The 25171-nt window shown below is 40.9% G+C and overlaps 1 protein-coding gene across 3 annotated transcripts in view; it reads right to left on the bottom strand.

Moving 5' to 3' along the window:
* The window catches only part of LOC108708713 (cyclin-dependent kinase 8), a 57124-nt gene extending 54526 nt beyond the window's left edge, over window positions 1-2598 (bottom strand). Inside the window, exon 1 of one of the 3 annotated variants that reach the window (XM_018247717.2) lies at window positions 2300-2595. In XM_018247717.2, coding sequence (XP_018103206.1) covers window positions 2300-2466 — 167 coding nt within the window. In that variant the 5' untranslated portion in view covers window positions 2467-2595. Of the gene's footprint in view, window positions 1-2299 lie in introns of all 3 variants that reach the window. The other 2 variants (XM_041582661.1, XM_018247718.2) reach the window with 2 other exon arrangements.
* Between the last annotated feature and the right edge of the window lie 22573 nt (window positions 2599-25171).

A 25171-nucleotide genomic window follows, 5' to 3' on the forward strand; every position in this document is an offset into this window, starting at 1 on the left:
TAAATAGGTAATACAGAAATTCCAAAAGGAACCGCACTCTCAGGACATCAGCAAAGTGTAAAAAAAATAATATAAGTTTATTTCAACGTTTCGGCTCAAAACTCAAGCCGTCTTCAGGAAATATATATATATATATATATATATATATATGTATGTGTATGTGTATGTGTATGTGTATGTGTATGTGTATGTGTATGTGTATGTGTATGTGTATGTGTATGTGTATGTGTATGTGTATGTGTATGTGTATGTGTATGTGTGTATGGATAGCTGGATGTGGCCATTTTCATTCCTTCCCTTCAAAACTCTTACAGCACTCTCCCATATTGTTTAGTCAAGCGCTGTTGAGGAGGGTGTGGAGGCTTCATGTATTGATGGTCCATAAATGGTTTTATACAGGTTCCATACAAAGTACATGAATGCCTTGTGTGCAATATTCTGCTCAAATAGTCTACGGCCGAAGAAATGCTGGAGAGTCCTAAGGACCCCAACAACCAGTCTATACGTGTAGCCTGTCTGGTGCAAATGAAATGAAAGCTAATGCCTGAGAGAATGTTCCTTTGTTTTGGGGCAGGGCAATAAACCCCGAGTGCCATCTAGCTGTTACCAATAGAAACCACCCAACATAACCGGGGGTTTCTTTAGATTCCAAGTCTGGAGCACAGAGAAACATCTCCCCTAACCAGAGCTGGTTAGTTGCAATACTTGGGTATTTCTGCTCTCTATGTATACAGGCCTCATAAAGAAGCAATGGAAGCCTCTTTGGTGCTGCAGGAATTCATCTGGGTTTACTGGCGGGGTTGCTGAGAGTTGCATGGAGACAACCCTAATCTATTGTTGTAGAACCACAAACATGACCTCCAAAAGCTTTAGGTAGGGACACAGGAAAAAAAAGGGGGGGGGCAATGCAGGGCTGGGAATTCAGCTTGTGGGGGATTGAGAGTTGCAGTCCAAGTACAGCTGGAGGGTAGCAGGCAGGTTATGCCTACTGTATATATTGGGAATGTGTCACATGACAATATCCTTTGTGCAGCACCCACAATCCCCTGTAATCAGGGCCGCCATCAGAAATCATGGGGCCTCATACAACAATTTTCAGGGCCCCCTGGTCCCCCCGCCGAGATCCTGCCCCCAAGCCCCACCTCAGATCCCGCACACCACAGTAAAAAGACCACAAAGACACCACCACTTAAAACAGTAAACCTGCTCACTCACAAGTTATAAAAAGTCACTGGTGGTCAGGCCCTTTTATAATTTAAAACAAAAAAAAAAACTGGAGGCAGGGATCCCACATAAAAGTTAAAAAATAAATAAATAAAAAAAAAAAACGTGGTATGGGGCACCCTACAATTTAAAAAAAAAATCATTTAGTGGTCAGGGCCTCCCCTAGAAGTTTAAAAAAAAAAAATATTGGTGCAAGGGCCCCATAAATATTTATTTTTTTATATATAAAAAAACATTGGTGGTAAGGGCCCCGCCTATAAGTTTAAAAAAAACTATTGACACCAGGGGCCCCATAAATGTTTTTTTTTTTAAAAAACATTGGTGGTCAGGGGCCCCTATAAGTTAAAAAAATCAATGTATAAGTGGGCATTGCACACTCTGTATATACAGTAACAGAATCCAGGTTCTACTGATAACAACACTAGGCAAGCTCTATGGTGGCTACATATAATATCACACTGCAAAGAGGCACAGCCAGGCAAATACTAAGTACAACATACACAGCACTGCTTTGTCTCTCTCATGTTCTGCTTCTCTGCAAGCTCCAGAATGCTGCCACTCGGCTCTCTTTCTGTCATAGAGAAAGAAGCCCAAACAGGAACAGAGTGCTTACAGGGGCGGGACTGAGGCTGCTGAGTGACATAAGGAAAAGAGAAGCGGTCATTGGCTGAAAAGCAATGGGGCGGGGCGAGATTGCAGAGTTAGGAATCGTCTGCCAATGTCATACTGCTCATGAAAACTCCAGTCGTACATTGTGTCACAGCTTGAAATTTAGTTTGCGGATTGTGGAATTTGCAGATAATCCCTAACTTTGCACTTCTCCTCCACATACCATTTTCAGCGCGGCTTCGGGTCTTCAGCACAGCCGGGCCCTCCTTTAGCCCCTGTACCACCCTGATGGCAAATGCTGGGGGCCCAGTGCAAACGCCGTTCACGTCTCCCAGTGATAGAAAGAAAATGGCCCTTATCTTAAGGAAGTGCAGGTGAGCAACAGCTGGTGGGCTCCCGGGTGCGTGGCACGGCTTGTCCGGAATAAAGGCCGAATGGCAGGAGCTTCCCAGGCCCCGGTACTTACCCATCTTTCCGCTTGGCTTTGTACACATGCCCATATGTGCCTCTTCCAACTTTGCAGCCCTCGTACTCGAACAGGTCCTCTACCTTCTCCCGCTCGCCTGTCAGCTTCACCTTGAAGTCATAGTCCATGTTTAGCGGCGTGTGCTCGGTGCCAGGGAAGAGCAGCATGTACAGCCGGGCAAATGAGGAGGAGACACAGCCAGCAGCCCTTCAGCTCCACAACAGCCGGTCTCCCTCACAGCAGATGCTATGGAGCGGCTTTGAAGAGGTCGTGATGTCACAGCCATGTGACCAAAATGTGGGCGGGTGGATGTGATGTCAGCTAAAGGGGGCGTGTCTCACGGTTGCCCCTACTACTTCACAGCACCACGTGACAGACTAGGAAGTGCTGATCAGGGTTGCCAGGTTGGAGGTTTTCCAGCCAAATTGTGCTACTTATTTATAGCCCAGGCGGGTTTTCAAAAGTACAAACTAAGCACGGATTTGGGCTACTTTTGAGCTCTTTGGTTGGTTTGTACTTTGGAAACCAGCCAAAGTTTTTTCTTGCCATAATGTCCCAAGCCTGTGTGTCCCAGTGCATGTTGGGTAATGTAGTTTTTCAGTTTAACAATTTGCCCACTGTCAAGTTTGATGTAGGATTACAATATCCAGCATGCAATGGGACTGACTAGTGTAGAAGTTTTGGGCTCTTTACCCCAGTCTCCCCTTCACTCTTAAACGGGTGGTTCACCTTCACATTAACTTTTAGTACGTTATAGAATGGCCAATTCGGTGCAATTTTTATTAATCGGTTTTCGTTATTTATTTTTTATGGTTTTTGAATTATTTGCTTTTCTCTTTTGACCCTTCAGCTTTCAAATGGGGGGTCACTGACCCCATCTAAAAACAAATGCTCTGTAAGGCTACACATGTATTGTAATTGCTACTTTTTATTATTCCTCTTTCTAGTCAGACCCTCTCCTATTCATATTCCTGTGTCTTGTCTAAATCAGTGAATGGTTGCTAGGATAGTTTGGATGGCTGAAATTGCAAACTGTAGAGCTGCTGAATAAATAGCTAAATAACTCAAAAACCACAGATGATAAAAAATGAAAAGCAATTGTAAATTGTCTCAGAATATTACTCTCTACGTCATACTTAAAGTTAATGTAAAGGTGAACAACCCCTTTAACCATTCCTGCATTTTCTGGTGACTTTGCTCAATTTCAGACAATTTAGGGGAAAAATCTGCTGGCCACCAAAAAGTTTTTATCAATATTTATTGAAATTGTATATGTATTAGGGCCTTATGGGACCCCTTTACCCCAAGATGACGGCTAAATCTGTCTCATTTTGCTTTGTGGAAATATTTGATAAAGACATATTTTCATTTAAATTATTTTTTTAGACTTTTTTTTTCACTGCACATGTGTTATTTTGGGGCTACTTTTGAAGTGCCTCTTGGCTAGTTTTGGGCTGGTTTTGTAGCTGACTTTGGCTGGTTTTGAAAACTAGACCTGGCAACCCTGGTGCTGATCCCTATCAGAGACGGAGGCATCAGAATGTGGAAGGGTGGTGGATATAGGCGCTGTAGTAGTAGTAGTAGAAGGGCAGGAGATGAGCGTGCTGTACTGTGTGTCATATGTACAGGAGGAGCCCTGCCAGTGCACATTAATGTCTGTGTAGGCCACTTGGGGAGCTCAGTGAGGTTGATGTAGAGGGTTATTGGGGGGATATTTTGGGTTATATAACACAGGAGAGTGAGTGTCACCCCCGAATGTCTGCTTATACTTTCAGGAACAGCCAATCCGCCTAAGCCCGGCATTGGCTTGAATCTGGGGATGGGGGGCAGTATTGACTCTGTTGCCTTAGTTCAGATCTCATCAGTTACAATACCGTGTAGCTGGAGTAGGCCAGTGATCTGTTCTGGGTGGCTGAAGGAGACCAGGTCTGGACTTGGAGTCAAAATAGCCCATGGCATTTCAGGTACACAGTGGCCCAAACAGCCCCCAGCAGCCCAATAAATAGTGACTGTCTATGGCATCTTACAGCAGCCCCTGTCGGCAAGAAGTGTCCAGGGCTACCGGTGAGTAGCATTGCTACCTTTTCTGGGAAAAAAGTACCAACCTTCCTATGCTTTTGGCATTTTTCCCCTATTAATAGTTTTGGCATCAAGCATAATTTTTCCGGCCAAATGGCAACCCTACTAGTGAAAATCGTCCAGGGGTTATCTGTGAGCTATGTGCACGGCTCAGTGCCGGAATTAGGGGTAGGCATAGCAAGCGGCTGCCTAGGGCGCCATCATTGAGGGGTGCACTTTAAAAAGGATTTTTTTTCTTATTTTTTTTTCTTTTCATTTTTTTTAAAGCAATTATTTATTTCTATCTTCATCATAGTATATCGTATAATGACCTTGACCCCTGCAGCTGCCCAGTGCTGTATCAAGAGACTGTTACTATTTATTTTCTTTAAATCACAAATTCATATTACCAGTCGTGTTTCCAGGTCACCAACCTGTATGGTTAATTGTCAGTAAATGGCAATGCATTCTGTAGTCAGCACTAGTACTCAATGCAGTGCTCATTAGTAACTGTTTCCGGATCCATAGATACTTGGTGATGCGCAGGTCACATAATCTATGACCCACACCCACCCAAGCCTGCATTCCCACAGACCCTGAAACCATTGCTGACATTACAGAGGGACCCTATCACTATCCCTCACCGGGCACAGGGTAAAGGTGATGAGTCTAGACATAGTAGCAGGTGAACATGAACCCAGCATCCTATCCAGATCCAAATACTCCTGAAACCCATGTGTCAATTGGTATTGGATGTACTCATGCATCAGAGAGATGAAGTGTCTACCCCAGACACGACACACAAGAGAATGTCGTAGGTGGCATATATACATTCCATTGTGTCTTATAGGGACAGATGGTGCTCCTAGTCTGCGGCAGGCTCCAGAGAAAACAATGCTCCAAAATAAATTTGTTTAAATAAATGTCAGGTCTATAAATCCATATCGGTGGCTAACTAATCCTATTAGGTTTATTTATGGACATATTTATTAAGAATCAAGTTGTGTTTTCCACGAAAATTTGAATGTTGAAATTTTTTTTGGTCTAAAATTCATTTTATTTTTAAATTTTTTTTTTTTTCAAGATTTTCAAGTTTTATCATACCCCAACCCTGGAAATATCTGAAATCTGAAAATACACCATCTAAAACCTGTTGAGGTCATGTAGGAGTCGATGGCAGAGGTCCCTTGAACCATTTGAAGGTGTTAATAGCCTTCATGATGTTTTTGGAGGGTTTTGACCTGAAAACTCAATCAATTCGAATGATTCAAGTTTTTTTCCAGGCGAAAATTTGATAAATTAGAGTGTTTGGGTTGTTAATCCCAAAACTCGCTCATTCGACTTTTTCCCATTCAAGTTTTTTCTTAAATTAGAACCATTCAAGTTGTGCGTTCATTCAAGATATAAACACCTCAAAAATTCGACCTTTGATAAATAACCCCCTTAATGTTGAATTGAATTTGGTAGGCCTAGGGCACAGTGCTCCTAAGAAAACACAAGGGGTCCAGAAAACCCCATGTCCCAAGCATTCCAGATAATAGATCACATACCTGTTTTCCAGGCTTTCACCTGCAGTCAGACTTAAGAGGGTATTGATTCAATAAAAGTAGGTGAAAAAATAGTAGTTGGCTTGAAGTGAATTTAGAATGTATCAAAGACGAGAGCACAATAACCGCACAATGCTTCCCTTTGATTTATCTGAACTGCATTACAACACTTGGCACAGACACAGTAGAGTACACTTGACCTGCAACAAAATCCTTAGAGTAAACACAGATATAATTGCCTCATGCTAAAGAGAACAATAGTTTCTGATCTTTCTGCACTACAGACATCTGTGCTCAAGCTAAGGTCACTGTCAAAGTGTTAGAGCAGTAGAATGTAGAGGGAGGGGGTCATCACTACAAAGAAAGATGCGGAGCACTGAAACATGGTACCAAAATGGTGCTACATATTTAAAACCTGGCCCTAAATAGGAACTGTATTACAATACAAGATCCACTGTTGTATACGTTTTACAAAGATTATTCATTATTCTGATTTTGAATGTTCAGCTGCCAAACAGCATGACTGAATGGTTTGCAGCAGGAAATAAAGGTGAGGTAAAACCTTTGCTTGAAACAGATTTAACTGGATAGTACCTGCTGAATGTAAAATAGATATGCACAATTTTATCTATATAATAGTACCCGCTGAATGTATAATAGATATGCACAATTTTATCTATATAATAGTACCTGCTGAATGTATAATAGATATGCACAATTTTATCTATATAATAGTACCTGCTGAATGTATAATATATATGCTCAATTTTATCTATATATTTGATTCAGACAATTGCCTTTTTGGCTTAGTGCTGGAGAGAAAGTGTTCAGATGCATCAACAGATATAAAACAAAGATGGGGTCTATATGTGTATGAGGCTTTTGTGCATAATTAGTGTGGTGAAATGTTCACAGCACTTGTTCCCATTGCTATATAACAATTAGTTGCAGTGTTGGACTGGCCCACTAGGATACCAGGAAAACTCCTAGTGGGCCCAGGTGTCAGTGGGCCCTCCTGCTGGTAAACATTTGGTCCATTTCATGGTCATTGCCTATTTCTATGAGAATAAAGGCCAAATAGATGGAATAACAGGTGATAGTATGTAAAGAAAAGAGAATAGGAGAATAGAGGTTGAGTCAGGAGAGAAAGAAAATAATTCATAGAGTGGGCCCCTGGTCTAAAGGTTTTTGGGTGGGCCCCTGGTCTAAGGGTTTTTGGTGGGCCCTTGGTGTCCCAGTCTGACACTGATTAGTTGCTTAACTACCGACGATGCACTCATTCTGCACCCCCTTGGGGCCCACTGGAGCAGTGATAAGGGATATCAAGGGCAGCAGGAATGGGGAAAATTTCCTCCGCAAGTGTCCGGAGGGCACATCCTACACCCAGGCCTACTGTTTACTGGAAACAATAACTTTTTTGGCAGTACCCTGCCATATTGTATTAGTGACGTGAGGGTCGGGCGGGTTCCACCTCCAGTGGGTGCCTTTTATAGACTCATGCCTGCTTGGCAACCACCCTTCTGTTACATCATAGCAAGGGCGGGTCGGGCACTGGTCTATAAAGTCAGTGGCGTGCTGGATTATGGTGCGAGTGGAGGAGCAGCAGGTTAGGTCGGGTGCTGGTCCAGTTTTTCTTGACCCGAACATCACTACAGTATGGGTATTCAGGGGCAGCCTGTTACATACACATGGTTTGCACTTCTCATACTCACTACCAATTTCAGATTTTACAGGGACTCCCTCAAGTGGATTACTGGCAGTTACCTCTAAACTAAGTCTACAGCCATTGGGTCCCATGGATATCTCTGGATCCTAAATACACTACCACTCCTCAAAGGGTCTTATACTGGGTATTCCCTATCTATAGAGTAAACTTCACTTAGTTATCTTCATTGGGGTTTATGCCTCAGCCGATCCACATTTCTAAAAGGCAACGATCCAAGAGACCCTTTCCTACTATAGGTAACCTGTATCCAATGGAAAGTTTTAGATAAAAAGTAGGTCATTAGGGTACCAAGGTAGATAACTGAATTATAAAAAGTGGACATTGTATTCACATCCAGGAAGCCCAAGTGCTGCTGTTGTACTGTATATTAGTAGGGGCAACTGGTTTGGCTGAAACTGGGTTCTAACTATATAAACATAAAAATATTTTTTTTTTCTATACTGAACATTTATATGAGTTGATTTGGCACAACAGATACAGGCCAGTGGTCCGCAAAACTGTGAGGCAAGCTTGAGTTGTCAGATTCAACCACAAATCTGTTGAGGGGTAATTTATCATGATTTTAATAAAAAAATTTTATTTGTACACAAACTCTTATCTATGGTAATTATTAAGCACTAAAAACTGGAATGTAAAACTTTGACATCTAAAAGCTTGGGAATTCAGGAAGAAGTCAATTGGCGTTAGGCAAACTTCAGGCTAATTTTTAATACGAGTTTTTCAAGCCTGTTGAGATTTCAAACTCACAAATTCGAGGTAATCGAGTTTTTCCACCATTGTATTCAATCAAGTTTTTTATATTATATACGTTTTTTTTTTTTTACATTTTGAGTTTATTCATGGTAGGAAAAACTCACAAATTCGATTTTTGATAAATGTGCCCATAAGTGTAGCTTTGACTTGTGCATTAAGGACGCCTGACAAAATGTTGGACAACAAAGTGGTACTGGGGCCTGAACACAATGGGCGGTATGTAATAAAAGACTTAAACAGAATAAAAATTAGCATAAGTAAGAATAAAAAAATCATGTTTCACAATATAATAATGTTTATCAGGCAGATTATTTATCACTGCAGATTGTATGCTTTTAAAGACCTACTTAAAGGTGGCTACATGTTTTTGGGTGGACATAAAAATAATAACTTTTTCAATAAGGCTTTTTATTCCATCTACTGCACACTGGCACAATGGGCTAAACTCGCAGTCATTTGTTTTCTTTTGACATCTGTGTCATTTGTTCACAAAACATATATTTACTATGCATAATGTAGGAATTGCTTGTATTGTGCATATTTTTTCCATTAACGCCGTTCATTATTTTCCCCAAAAACTCTGAAAGCCTCTGGTTTAGATTATATGTCCTTGAACAATACATGCTCCATGTGAACCTGTTCTAAAGGAAACCTCATTTGCCTTGTAAATAACCTCAGATTTAATGGCTTTCACTGTAGGATCCTGCAGCTCTATTGTGCTATAGTCATTATGCCTGTATTTACTAAAGAATACAAAAGGTGCGCTGTCACAGAACAATGCAGAAACTTGCACAAAATATCCCATGTTTTCTAGAAGCTTTGGGAACTCAATGCTATATGTACATTTAACCACATCTTATATTGATGGAATTAATAAAGGAAACTGTAGCTCATTGCCTGAAAGTTGACAGTTTGCCATTCAGTTAGGCGCCATTTAGCTTTTATTTGCCTACAACAGTGGTTGCCAGACTTCCTGATTCCAGAGCCAGATTTACATAGTGGGCACCCCTAGGCCTGCCACCAGTTGTCACCCCTTTGTTGGACCCAGAGCACTGGGACTAGGTATGTGCCAAATTTTAAAAATTTATGAAGTCTCCTGCTTTTTCCTAGTGCTTCAAAACCAAAACAGATGTGACTGGACTGCATGCCACCTCTAAAATCCTGCCGCCCTGGGTGTGGGCCTTTGTGGCCTTCACACAGATCCAGCCCTGTATGTTCCTATTGAAGGCCCAACCTTTGTTTAGGGACCCTTTATCATATGAAATGGGTACAGATATAGAAAAAGATTTATGTATTGGTCATTCAGTAATAGTTCCATAAACATCAAGGATAAAAAATACATATTCACCCCAAACCACACATTAATGGACCTTTAAACTGGGCTTTCTGGTGTATCTAGTAGAGAAAACCCCCATTTCCCATTACTGACTACTCCTACCATTGCTCCAAGCTCCTCAGTTTGGGAAGGACTGGCCTATAGCTTTTGGGGATCCCATAGAATTTTGCTAAGTGTAGTTTAATGGACTTCAAGGTGTCTCTGTGTGTTTTTTGTTGCAAAGTCACCGTTATCACCGATCCAAGGTATTTTGTGGAAGTCTTTCTGTCATGATTGAACTAAATTTATAAACTGCAAATAATTCACTCTACCATATAAAATGTTATTCCTGAACCAATAAGTGTATTTTTTTAGTTGTAATATTGGTGTGTAGGAAGGCATCTCAGGTCATTTTACCTGGTCATGTGCTTTCAGAAAGAGCCAGCACTTCACAATGTAACTTCTTCTCCCACTCTATGTAGCTAAAGGAGTCACAGTGGGACTTGGATTTATACTATTGAGTGCTATTGTCATATCTACCAGGGAGCTGTTATCTTGTGTCTGAGAACTGTTTCATGTTACCTTTCCATTGTTCTGTTGTTAGGCTGCTTGGGGGGGGTAGGGAAGTGGGTGGTATCGCTCAAACTTGCAGCGCAGCAGTAAAGAGTGACTGAAGTTTATGAGAGCACAAGTCACATGACTGGGGCACCTGGTAAACAAACAACCTGTATAGCCCCATGTCAGATTTCAAAATTAATCTTGGTATTTTGAAAAATTGATTTCAGTGCAGAAGCCTGCTGGAGCAGCACAATTAATTGATTTTTGAAAAAGAAAAGTTTTCTTGTGACAGAATCCCTTTAAGTAAGAACTAACTCCAGGATTTGGTTCAGAATTCAGGTTGCTCCCAGATCTTTAAAGTCTTAAATGTATTGATAGGCAACATTTTTTTTTCCGCATAGCAAACCTTACACTTGAAAACCTAAGCACTATCAAGGGTCGAGGTGAATTTTCAAATGAAAACAATTCAAATTTCGAGCTATTTTTTGTATACTAAATCCGAGTATCGAAATTTATCATGTACTGTCTCTTTAAAAATTCTACTTCGACCATTCACCATCTAAAACCTGCCGAATTGCTGTTTTAGCCTATGGGTGACCTCCTAGAACCCATTTGGAGGCAACTGGTGTACTTTGAAAAATTTACGTTTTTTATTCATCGATTGCACTGTTTCATAAGGGAGTTATTTATCAAAATCCAAAAAAAATCTCAGTATTTTCTGCAATCTACTCCAACCAAATCTGCACGGGTTATTTCCCCTTATTTAAAATACATTTTCTTGAAAAAATTCCAGTGCAGGAAAAAACTCATGAAAATCATATGAAAATTCAAATCGTACAAATTTTTCAGATTTTTGCCAGAAAACCACAAAATCTCCGGATTATTGCACGAAACCCAACGCAGATCAGGATATCTTCGGGACCTCTCCCACTGATTTATGTACAACCTCAGCAGGTCTTAGATGCCGGATTTTCGGATTCTGACTTGTTCCATCCTCGGGGTATAATAAATCCTGAAAAATTTGTGTTTTATTTTTCACTAAGTATTTGTACTTTTATAGTTATAGTTTTTGGCATTCCCCTATATAAACCAGGCCCGGACTGGTAATCTGTCCATTTGGGCAAATGCCAGATCGGCTGCAAAAATGCAGGTGTGACGACGGAAATAAGGTAAGTAATGCTATTGTCAGATCGTGTTGCAATATTAATGCGACACGACTGTCGGATGCAGACGCAGTGTGCAGCGTCTGCATCCGACAGTCATGCAGCGTCATCAACGCTGTGATACGATCCGACAATAGAATTACTTACCTTATTTACTTCGCATCCGACGTGACGCCTGCATTTTTGTGCAGCGCGTCGGATCGTGGTGGAAACGTCCGTGGAGTCCTGCCCTTAGAGTTTTTAGTGGTTTTTCCACTTAATAAATCTAGAATTTTTAGTTTTAAAGGAATAAAGAAAAAGCATTAATTTTCTATATGGTAGTTCCTCCTTGGCAATAAATAACAAGCTGCATCTCAATACAGATCTAGAAATATAGGTTTGTTGTACTTGAGCTATTATTCGGTTTTTACCTTATCTTTAAGTTAAATACCACAATGGGGCCATGACTTCATCAACTACAATGTACAAATTGTACAGTTATACTTCCCATGAGCATTTGCCAAGTATTCCAGTTGGAAAATGCCACCCCCGCATCTGTAATTCATGGTTAGCTCTAGATTATTTCAGTATGTTTTGGGACTAGGGAAAAAGATGATATCTAAGCATTAAATCTCTTCCAGTTTTTTACATGGGGTTTACATCAACAATAACACTAAATTTCATGTTTTACAGTAGGACTGGCACTATATAAAGCTGCATGCTAATTGCACAGTGCATTGCTGGATGAGCTTTTCAGAGATGGCATGCATGCTGCTAGTGCTGTAAATATCAATCCATAATGAACACTATCCAATCAATATAGTTAACAAGGAAGTACACGCTCTGAACCACAGGCCACATTGTACCAACCGCAGGCCGTGGCGATGAGAAGTGTTTCTATGCATTTACTGTGTCGGCAGCAAGATGGCCATGGTAATAAAGATATCTGATAGCTCTATGATTTATTACAGTGACAATCAATCAAAGGCTTTTAGCTACCTTATGCTGCTGTCTATTCATTGTAGGGTATTTTATTCATTGTACTATGAATAGTGACAAATATGTTTTATCAGAGGCATTTCAGGATACGTCATTGACTCCATGGATTCATTCTTGTAAAAGCTATGAATAACCTTAATACGACTTATACATTGCAATAAATTTGCATTTAAAGGCAGTCACAAGTTACATAAATTCAATAAACTGAACCTTTATGTTTAAAGAGTAGATGGGACCTCAGATTTTGATACAGAACTGCACTTAATATTTGGGTATTGAATCCTGAAGGTTGTTTTAGATTTATAGCCCCATTTACTAGCCATTTCGCCCAGTTTCCTCAGGCCACTCCCCCTTCTAAAGTCTATAGGGCAGTGATCCTCAACCAGTTGGTCTTGAGCAACATGTTGTTCACAAACCCCTTGGATGTTGCTCCCAGTGGCCTCAAATCAGGTGATTATTTTTGAATTCCCAGTTTGGAGACAAGTTCTGGTTGCATAAAAAACAGGTGTACTGCCAAAACTCCTGTAGGCTGCCAGTCCACACAGGGGCTACCAAATAGCCAATCACAGGCCATATTTGGCACTCCAGGAACTTTTTTTTCATGCTTGTGTTGATGCCCGACTCTTTTTATAATGGAATGTGGCTCACAGGTAAAAAAGGTTGGGGATATCTGCTATAGGGTATAATATACATTGACAGTACCTTTAAAATGAGTTCATGGGCCTAAATGATGTAAAGCTATTCTTGTTTTCATTTTTATGTAGCACTATGAAAATAGGGGCATTTTAACTGCTTCAGCTCTCCATGTAGTGTGGAGGCAATGGATTTAAATAGTTCAAGAAAGTACTGTACATAGTGCACTAGATTTTTACATCATGTTACAGACTTATTACAACACAGCAGTTGACAATTTCACTTGGGCAGAGATCCGCAACCAGTGGCTCATGAGCAACATGTTGCTCATCAACCTCTTGGATGTTGCTCCCAGTGGCATCAAAGCAGAAACTTATTTTGAAATTTTTGGCTTGAAGGCAAGTTTTGGTTGCTCACAAACTAGGTATACTGCCAAACAAAGCCTCCGTTAGACTGCCTGTTCACATAATAAATAGCCAATCCCAGCCCATAATTGGCATCCACAGGAACTTGTTCATGCTCCCCAACTCTTTTTACAGTTGAATGTGGCTCACGGGTAAAAAAGGTTGGGGACCCCTGCACTTGGGTATGACTTATTATAAACCATCAGGTGTCTTCTCCCAGCATCTCTCTATCCACCTTCAAGGGATTCACACACTTTCCCTGGCCTTATTTTAGTAGGTCTGGTAGTAGAGACCTGCACAGATCTGTTTTTAAAATTTTGAAATTTGGCATGGGACTAGACATATTGTCAGTTTCCCAGTTGCTCTCAGGTCATGTGACTTGTGCTCTGATAAACTTCAGTCAATCTTTACTGCTGCACTGCAAGTTGGAGTGATATCACCCTCTCCTTTCTCTCCCCAGCAGCCCAGAAGCAGCTTTCAGCAGAATAATGGGCAGCTAACCAGACAGCAGCTACCTGACACCTCTGAAAGATTTGTTTGCATTGCTAAAGGTGCTCCCTACCGCATAGTGGTAGACATGAGAAAAGCACCACGACCTAGGTCGTGGTTAAATGCAATGGGAATGGGACAAACAATAGTTGTCTCAAAGCAGTTCCATCCTGAAGTGCTGGCTCCTTTTTAAAGCTCAGAATCAGGCACAATACACTGAGATGGCTGCCTCCACACCAATATTACAGCTAAAAAAAATACATTTGTTGTTCAAGAATACAATTTTAAATGGTAGAGTGAATTATTTGCAATGTAAACAGTGTAATTTAGAAATAAAAAGTAAACCATAAAATTATGACAGAATCCCTTTAAGTCCAATGAACAATCATCTGTTCCAATCATCCGACCATTCAGATTACATAAAGTAGTAATGTTGCAATGTTCTGGCCATAAATTGACACGCAGAATTAGTACAATAGTGAAGTTATGTTGAACAAATAGTAGTCACCCATTGATATCACCAGCTTTAGACTCTCTAGCCTAAGGCTAATAGGAACACATCACAGCATTGAAGAATACAGAAGAACCCCGATTTTCTGTCCCTGGATTTTACATTTTCCTAGGACTGGCAACGTTTTGTTACGGAATGTCCCATACAGGCAAGCGGCATCTTTTTGCCCCAGATTTTACCACTATTTTGACTGTATGTCTGTTTTCTATTGTATGTTGATGCTTCATAAATACATTTTAATAATGACAAAAGTGAATCCAAGGTTTAACCTGTTCATAGGACATATTAAGAGAAAGGTAAGTATTTCAGGAGCTAGTGTGGAGGAGAATACCGTTATGGTTAAAATCAATGCAGGAAAGTAAAGTGGGTGTTGCTTAAAGCAGCGTGAATTTGTATCATATATGTGGGAAATTATAGAAGAAAAAGGAAGAAACTATTATGGCCCACTAGAGAGATAGCGTTTTATGTGGCGCCAAAAAGGCTGCTCGCATGGAATCTAAATAAACATAAAAGGAGGACAAAGGGAGGCCACAGAAAAATAAACAAGAACAAACAAAACACTTTATCATGTGTCAAATTTAAATGTAAGTGGAGAAGGCAGAGAAGTACTGTTGGATTATTAGTGAACACACACCATGGAGGGGATGACAAGCCTAAAGCCCTGGACACACATGTCGATATTTGGCACGATTTCAGTGCAGTTTGCTGCGTAAATACGCTTAGCGGTTTTAAGCTTAGGCAATGGGTCATGCCGCTAGCATATTTATGCAGCAGTCAGCTTTTTTAAAAACTGATGCGCAGACCCTACACTGCCTACTTAACATGTCTGTATATAGCTTAACGGCCCGAGTAGCAGGCAGAAACTTTGAGCGATAAAACTTTCTTTGTATAACAATATACTGTAAGGGGCCCATTCATTAAGTTCGAGTGAAGGAATAGAAGAAAAAATACTTCGAATTTCGAAGTCTTTTTTTGGCTACTTCGACCATCGAATGGGCTACTTCGGACTTCGAATCGAACGATTCGAACTAAAAATCATTAGACCATTTGATAGTCGAAGTACTGTCTCTTTAAGTAAAAACTTCGACCCCCTAGTTCGCCACCTAAAAGCTACCGAAGTCAATGTTAACCTATGGGGAAGGTCCCCATAAGCTTGGCTATCTTTTTTTGGTCGAAGGATAATCGATTTTAATCCATCGATCGAACGATTATTCCTTCGATAGTTCGATCAAACTATTTGCGCAAAATCCCCAGTCGAATATCGAGGGTTAATTAACCCTCGATATTCGACCCTTGATAGATTTGCCCCTAAGACCTGTGAGTGCAGTTGTTTTTGATAGCATACACGTAAGAGAGTTTAATCAGCACCCAGGCAGCTGAATGTTGTTTACGTGTGCACCAAACGGGACCTTTTGGTTATATACATATATATACATATATATATATATATATATATATATATATATATACAGTTGAATGTAAAAGTTTGCATTATGCACCCAGTATTTCAGTTATTGTTGTAGGGTTTTTTCTAATTGTCAGATCTTCTTGGGCCAGTGGCTTGCATTTATAACATCCACCCACTGATGTTGAAGTCAGGGGACTGTGAGGGCCGTTCCGAACCTTAAACTTGCTTTTCTTCAAGCAGCTCATGGTGGCTTTTGGTTGTATATTTAAGGTCTTTGTCTCGTTGCAGGAGCAGGATCCCCTTTTTCAGCTTCTTGGCTGAGTTTTCACATTGGCATCCAGAATTTGTTGATATTTAGTGTAATCTATTCTTCCCTCTAAACGTTCACTATTTCCTTTGCCACTGGCTGCCACACAAGCCCAAAGCAGAATGGATCAACCCAGCTCTGTATTTAGGTACATTGCTACCCCTTGGACCTAGTGGCTCCTTTTTTCCTTCAAATTAACTATTTGTAATTGTGGCTAAAGAGTTCAATGTTTACTCCATCAGCCTCACAGTCAGAAGTTGTTTCCAAAAGGCAGCCAGATGTTTTGCATACCTCGTATTTTGGTACTTGTGATGAGGTCACAGGTAAGGCTTCTTTCTGATGCCTCTTTCATGCAGGTCATGATTGTGCAAGCATTGCTATGGTGTAGAAGTGAGGAACTCCACTCCTGTGTCTGCAAAACCTTCCTGTAGCTCTTTTGCAGTCACATGAGGCTCTACCCTTGCCTTTCTAGCCACCATATGTGTAGTTCTTGCTCTTTCAAAACTTGCCTTGACTTCCACTGTTCTCCTTATTTGCCATTTCTTGAGGACATTATGGAAAATTTCTTAGAGGAGCCCAAGGGTCTTGAGCGACAGTCTAAAGTTTGGGGTATCAGAGGCTTTATTGACTAGGGTCAGAGACCATGCAAAAACATTGTACAAGAGGAAGTGGGTCCACACTTTTGCACATGCCACAGTAACTATTTTCTATATGTTATATATAAATGTCATTTTCATAGCAATTAATTGGAGCAATCAGATACTGATAATATTTTTCCCACAAACGTTTTATAACCGTGTGAAAATCATCTATGGTTTTTCAGCGGCTGTGGGACAATCTTAAATGATGCCGTCTTAATTTCTAAGAGAAGATGATTTGCACCATCTAGAGGATACATTTAGAAATTGCTACTTACACTATGGGGCATATTATTAAAGCTGAGTAAAATGTTTCACACCTATAAAAAAACAGCATATACCGTGGTGTAACGTAAATGGTGTGTTTTAATTTATAATCCATGAATTAGAGCTCTTTTGGGCAGAGCCTTCTTTACCTCTTGGATTGGTTATTAGTTGGTTTATGTATGTACTGTATGTTCAATGTATGTACCAATTTATTGTACAGGCATGAGACCATTTATTCAGGACCTGGGGTTTTCCAGAGAAGTGGTCTATCTGTTATTTGGATCTCCATATCTAAGTCTACTAAAAGGTAATTTAAACATTGAACCCAATAGGATTGTTTTGCCTCCAATAAGGATTAATGATATCTTAGTTTGGATCAAGTACAAGGTACTGTTTTATTACTACAAAGAAAAAGGAAAGCTTTTACAAATATCTGAATTATTTGGTCAAAATGGAATGTATGAGAGATGATTTTCTTGTAATTCTGAGTTTCAGGATAATGGGTTTCCTGATAACAGATCCATCAGCACTTGAAAAAATGTATATTACAAAGTGCATTTCCAAAATGCAGAAATTCATTGCCATCAACTCAGACCTGGCATAATGTGGTATTAAAATATTTGTTGCCCCCCTAGTTGTTGATATCTCTGTCATTATATATGCACAAATATTATGTGGGGTCCTGTGCTCCCTTTGAGATACTTATAAGGATAAGTCCACACTGGGCCTTTGGGGAGATTTGGTCGCCTGGCGACTAATCGCCTCGTCTTTGCGGCGACCAATCTCCCCAAAACGCCCAGTGTGGACTTACCCTTAGAGTAACACACACCACTGTCCCTTCTTTGTTGAAACCTCTGCCACACTGTAGCACTGTATAAACTGGAGGTTCACACTCACTTGCGATGAACTCAAGAAGGAATGTATTGCCAGCCACCATTAATGCAGCACAGTTATTAACACATATTCACAAGCTCTTGAGATGGTTTCCCAGGCCACTGGGCCACAGCCTCCTGCCTACTTACCTTAAAAAATCTGTTTGGTTTTTTGAAAAACGGATTGCAATGCAGAAGTCTGCTGGAGCAGTAGTGATATGTTTTGAAAAAAAACATGTTTTCCCATGACAGTATCCCTTTAAAGGAGAAACAAACCTTTAATAAAAAAATCCCTCACCCCTACCCTAGATAGATTTGGTCGCAATGGTACCATAACGACTTCATCACACTATCACACGCAGGGGCGATCCTGGACCCTCCACCGCCTGAGGCAGCAGCAGTTGCTGCCCCCCCCCCTGTGCACTTACCTTTATGCACCTGATGGGGTCCAAGGGGGTCCATGAGGGCAGCAGAGAGGGCCAGTATGCTAGCGCAGAGAGCCTAACTGCGCTCTCTGTGCTAGAAGAGCTGAATTTCCTCTTTGAAAACCAGAAATTTGGTTCTTAAATTACCAGGAGCGGCATTTTTGCTGCCCCTGGCACCTAGTGATGCGCTGCCAACTGAGTCGACAGCCTCAACTCGCCTCATTGGCGAAGCGCCCCTGATCACACGTTTCTCAGTTTCAGCTAACACCTACCTGAATAGATACATGGAACTATCATTGACCATTGATGGAATTTATTTTTTGTGCAATGTAAGTATGAAATAATCCCCACAATGCCACATACCAGACAAGCAGGTTGGGGATTGGCAGTTGATTTATCTGTAGGCCCTGATCTCCAGCACAAACAACCATACTGACTAAAGATCAGTCTCGCCTATTCCCTAATTGTGCTTGGCACACAGATCAGCTCTTAAACTTTCCCATCTTAAATCCCCTGAGCTTTCCAGTGCAAAAGCTTATGATAACATCACTGGAGTTACCAGGTAGGGATTGTTTTCTATAGACACTAGTCAGTACTACCCCTTGCCCCCAGACAAGATTAAATTGACACATTCGTCAGTCAGAGGATTTTTTTTTCTTTTAATTTTTCTTAAAAATTTTTAGGCAAACAGATTTGGGGAGGCTTAGCCTCCCCTAGCCTTAATGGAAATCCGCCTATGACGACGCCATCTTCCGCTGCTTCAGCAATCTTTGGAATGAGACTGTCGCTTCGGCAATTTTCATGAGTTTCAACGCATGTGCAGTTGTCGTGAAACAGAAAATTGCTCCAACTGCGCATGCGCCCATACGCGGGTTACATTCCGTGTATCAGTAGCATTGTTTTACACTTGTTATGGATTTATATAGCTTTGTTACCATGAGGTACAAGGTATAAGGATATTTTTTTACTTTGGAAAAAAAGTTAAACCAGGGAAGTTTTTTTTTTTTAAGGTTTTTATTTTGCATTGTTATAACAATAACAAGAAATAAACACAAAAATAAAGACATTCATGGTTCCTTCATCAATCATATTAATGTCAGTATCATGTATGCATAGTTTGACTTTCTGTACATAGTCAAAGACTCCCATTCAGTTGCTTAGTTCTCCCCGTTGGTCTGGACTTAAAGGGCATGTAAAGGCAAAAAAATAAAATCCCATTTTTACTTTCTTTAATGAAAAAGAAACCTATCTCCAATATACATTAATTAAAAAATGTGTACTGTTTTTATAAGAAACCTGACTGTATGCAGTGAAATTCTCCCTTCATTTACTGCTGTGGATAGGAATTGTCAGATGGTCCCTAACTGCTGAGCAGGGAAACAATCATACTTATGAACAGCAGGGGGAGCCCCCGCCTTACTTCCCAGCCATGCAGAACTCAAGCAGCTTTGTTTATGACGATCTCTAAGCAGCCCAGACCACACTGAGCATGTGCACAGTCTTAGTCTTGCAAAGATGTTTAACAAAGTTACAAGATGGTGACCCCCTGTAGCCAACTTTGAAAGCATAAATTATTTGTTGGATTAGGCTTGTGGTGCAGTAAGTTCATGTTTATGTTTAGTATACAAAATACAGCATTTCTAGCCTTATTCTATTTTAGACTTTACATGCCCTTTAAACGTCTGTTATTCATTGTCCATATAACGTTAAAGTGATGTGTATTGCTGTCTATTAGCCAGACATATCTGGAGGTATGAACTGCTCAACCAGGACGCACTCCAAGTTGCGGACGCCTGCGTCTCGACGCACTACATTGTATTTTTGGGGATATCCTCTTGCAGCATAGGTGGGTTGTATTAAGGGGAGTGTTGTTTTTATTAGGTTTAGCCAGCCTTTGAGTGTAGAAGGCTGGGGGGGCATCCAGTTCAGGAGAATACATTTCCCTGCATAAAACAATAGTGTGCGAAATAGAGTTCTTGTTGCTGCCCTTGGTGTGACAAGATGAGATGCAAGTAGTTTGCCTCTGATGCACTATACTTGGAGCATTGGGATGATTCACGTCTGTTCATGCAAAGCAGCCGAAGTGGGGTTAGATGTAGTCTATAGAGAATTTTAAATTGGATTAGCCTATCTCTGGTGGAAACGTAGTCGTCATAGACCCTGTCAGTTGCCTCTTCCCAGACATCTTCCTCCAAATCTGGGATGTCCCTAGTCCAGGTAGTCCCTGCAGCATTGAATGGGGGTGTGATAGTAGATTGGAGGCGTGTGTATAATGTTGTGACTAGTTTCCTGGTGGAGGTGGCCCCTCTATATTAGTAATTGTGAGGAGGATATTGTTCCCTTGTAATTAGGTTTGCAGCGCTTGCCTCAATTGAAATTATGAAAACTAAGGAAGAACCTGTTGAGTTTGAGTATGTTTAATTTCGTTCCAGGGAAGGACGTTTCTTTCCTTAAAGGAGAAACAAACCCTTAATAAAAAAAAACCTACCCCACTACCCTACATTGACCCCCCTCCCTCCGTCCTTCCCCCCAGCCTTGCTGCCCCCCCCGGGCAAATGCCCCTAAGTCTTTACTTATGCTTCCGTGCAGATTCTGTGCAGCGGAGCTCACGGCAGCCATCTTATTCTCTTCGGTAATCTTCAGAATGAGACCTGTGGAGGGCGCATGCACAGTTGGAGCAATTTTCTATTTCTTGACAAGTGCACATGCACTGAAACCCACGAAAATTGCCGAAGCGCTGGTCACATTTAGAAGATTACCGAAGTGGCTGAAGATGGCCCTGTGAATTCCGCTGGACTGAATCTGCACGGAGGGGTAAGTAAAGAGTTAGGGGCATTTGCCCAGGGGGGAGTTAGGCTGGGGGGAGGGGGTCTATGTAGGGTAGGGGGGTAGGGTTTTTTTTTATTAAGGGTTTGTTTCTCCTTTAAGCATGCTCCCTAGTGTACGTAGGCCCCAGTGCGGTCAGATTTTATATGCCGCTTTGTGTTGCAGATGCGGGAGAATGGAATTACTCCACAATGGTAGATATTCTTTGTAGTATGTGGTTATGGTTGGGTGGTCTGTGTGTAGGTCACAAAGTTTGCAGAATGGGATGTATGTGAGTGATTCTATGGAGCTTGCTACAGTGGCCTTGAGGAGGAAATTTGGGTTGTTTGGGTCTGGTTTATCCACCAATGTATATAATAAATCTGGGCTGTCAGTGAATTAAAATACAAATGTGGGAGACCTAGTCCCCCCCCCCTCTCTAACCGGGGCTCGTAGTTTGGCTCTAGCAAACCTGGGAGGTTTATTTGCCCACAGGAAGGCTGTTTGTGTGGTGTCTATAGAGGTGCAACAGGTGCAGGGAATGGGAAGAGGGGAGTTGTGAAAAACATAGAGGAACTTAGGAAGGAATATAATTTTTAGGAGATTTTCCTACCCCAAATTGATATGGGTAAGTTGGGCTATAACTTCAGTTTCTTTTTCATATTGGAAAGGATCGGCAGGGTTCATGAGTTTTCTGGATAATGGGTAAGGTTTTGGATAATAAATACCATGTCTGCAAATCCTTTGTATTTTTATCTACTGTCTAATGGGGTCCATGGCAAATGCCCACTGTGTTAACTTTAAACCTGCTCTGGCCCTGGGCTTACAGTTAGGGTTGCTTTAAATGACATACCGGTAATTAAGTTCTCATAGTAACTAAAGTACAATAGCAAATAAAATGTATGCTATCCTACAGAATTATTAAAGCCAATCCCTTTCTGGATATCCTTTAACCTTGGGGTATTCCCATGCCATCGTTTAGTGTTCTGCTTGGAAACTCCCTGCTGCATTATACAATATTAATGTTTATTTAGTAGCAAAACAATTATGGGAAACCCATTCTTTCCCTCAATAGTTGCAACACAAATGGTGGAATGAGGAAGGCATCAGTTATATACTGAATGTAGTATTTTATATACACAGAAAACATATTTTATTCTAACTTTGCAGTTTCAAACCACAAATGAAAGTTAATGACTTATTACCAGTGGGTTTTCAGTCTCATTAGATTTAGAAAAGGACATTGTATATGTCACAATGCAAGAAGAAAAGGTATGTCAGCGTAACATCTGACTGCTCACAAGGGGAGACTCAATGTGCTCACTCCAAACAAAACCTACATAAAAAGTGACAAAATATTAGATCTATACATAGAAAAATCAACAGTGGGGAAGGAAAATACCCCCAGGGCAAAAAAAAAAAAAAAGCTTAGCAGGTGCAGCAAACGGTGTGTCATCATACCCATGTACTTATTCACTGGGAAAAGAAATATGCTGACATAATGCAAGTGTAGAAAGGATATTAGATGATAATCTTTGCTGGTATTGTTTGGGGTGAATGAGCAGTGCACCATAAGGTTGGGGTGATCCTTTATTTCTCCATATGAGACCCCACTAAATAAATACACAGCTTAAAGGGGTTGTTCACCTTTAAATGAACTGCTGGTATTCTGAGACAATTTGCACTTGATTTTCATTTTTTATTATTTGTGGTTTTTGAGTTATTTAGCTTTTTATTCAGCATCTCCCCAGTTTGCAATTTCAGCAATCTGGTGGCTAGGGTCCAAATTACCCTAGCAACCGGGCACTGATTTAATTGGAGACTGGAGTATGAATAGGCGAGGATCTGAGTAGAAAGAAGAGTAGTAAAAACAGTAGCAATAACCATACATTTGTTACTTTACAGAGCATTTGTTTTTAGATGGGGTCAGTGACCCCCCCCCCCATTTGAAAGCCGGAAAGAATCTGAAGAAGAAGGCAAATAATTAAAAAAGTTTCAAAATAAGTAAAGAAGACCAATTGAAAAGTTGTTAAGAAATTGGCCATTCTACAACATAATAACAATTATCTGAAAGGTGAATCGTCCCTTTAAAGGAGAATTCAACCCCCCCCACTAATAGAACCCCCTGCCCTACATAGACCCTGCTCCCCCCCTCCACACAGATGAGAACACCTGTAAGTAACCCTAATACATCAGCCAGGGATCTCGTATAGATACTCATATAGATACTAATAACTGTATAAAGCATATATGGCTGGATATAGTTTTTATAAAATGTTCTCAATGCCAACCCCCCCTCTGAAACCACTGCACGAGACCTCCCCTTAAAGTGCATCTTCCAGTTAGTGAGGGTTTTTCCATTATATAGGAATCATTTTTAACTGATGCTACAGGTATTGCACCTGTTATCCAGAACGCTCTGGACCTGGGGCTTTCCGGATAATAAATATTTCTGTAATTTGGATCTTCATACCTTAAAGGGATACTGTCATGGGAAAACATGTTTTTTTCAAAATGCATCAGTTAATAGCGCTACTCCAGCAGACTTCGGCACTGAAATCCAATTCTCAAAAGAGCAAACAGATTTTTTTATATTCAATTTTGAAATCTGACATGGGGCTAGACATATTGTCAGTTTCCCAGCTGCCCCAAAAAACGCTTTTTTGGGCTATTCAGCACACAGATAGTTAAATGTCCAGCTAGTGTATGAGCATGGGTTACACTGAATCTACACCCAGGACAGAGCCTTCTCCAAATCGAAGCTTCCCCTTTAAGATGTTGTAATACTACAACCCACAGGCTAATTAGTGCAAAAGTAGATAAATTGGACGCCAGGAGGTTCTTGGATATTAAAACAGGGGAACAGATTTATTATGCACAAATACAAATGACCTCAGGTTTTACTCACCAGTACTTGCAGGATACAGCAGATGGAATCACTTGGGACATAGTAATAATCACAGTCAGACAGAAGCGACTCCTTTAGGTATTAGCAGATAGATGTACATCAATTCCCAGCAGTTTCGGACTGGGATGCCAGGGGCCCACCAGAAAGCCTCAGATTGTGGGCCCACCAGAAAACCTTAGACCATGGGCCCACTATCCAAAGTATTATTTTTCCTCTCCTAACTTAACCTTTTTATTCTCCTAGTCTTTTATATCTACTTCCTATACTCGATTCTTCCATTATTAAGCCTAAAAAATAGGGAATGACCATGAAATAGGCCAAATGGTTAGAAGCAAGAGGCTCACCGGGAGTTTTCCTGGTATCCCGGTGGGCCAGTCCGACACTGATTCCCAGTAACCGACGTTGCCAGTGAGGGGATCGGGATCGATCAGGTAGGGTACAGGTAGTCCTTTGCTAACCTAGATCAACTGAGTTCCCTGCTCTAAAGGCAAACAGGCCTTGAGGGAAAGCTACTTCCTTCTACAATCCTTGTTGGAGAGACAACTGCTCTTTCTGCTACACCTCTCTGTCTCACTCTCCTAGAGAGTCTATTACAGGAGCTTACTAAGCTAGCTGTTCCTCATTCACGGGGTTACCTGGTCCCCGACTTAAGCACCAAAGGTGTTAGGTCCCTTTGGGGTAAATGGCTTACTGGGGCCTATGGTGATCCCAGGCTCAATGGAGATCACCTAGCAGCAGCACCAGGAGCCAAAGAAGAAGAGGCCACTCCCTGCACAAAACTTAATAGCAGTGTGGCAGGGGAGTGTCATTACACTCTTTGTCCAATAGGTGAGGTGGTTACACTTAGGGGCCCATTCATTAAATTAGAGTCAAGGAATAGAAGAATGGAATAGAAACATGGAATAGAAAAATGCTTCGAATTTCGAAGTGTTTTTTTGGCTACTTCGACCATCGAATGGGCTACTTCGACCTTCGACTACGACTTCGAATAGAATGATTTGAACTAAAAATCGTTCGACTATTCGACCATTCGATAGTCGAAGTACTGTCTCTTTAAGAAAAAACTTCGCCACCTAGTTCGCCACCTAAAAGCTACCGAACCCAATG

This window comes from Xenopus laevis, chromosome 2L, assembly GCF_017654675.1.
Source record: "Xenopus laevis strain J_2021 chromosome 2L, Xenopus_laevis_v10.1, whole genome shotgun sequence".
NCBI classification, from domain to species: domain Eukaryota; kingdom Metazoa; phylum Chordata; class Amphibia; order Anura; family Pipidae; genus Xenopus; species Xenopus laevis.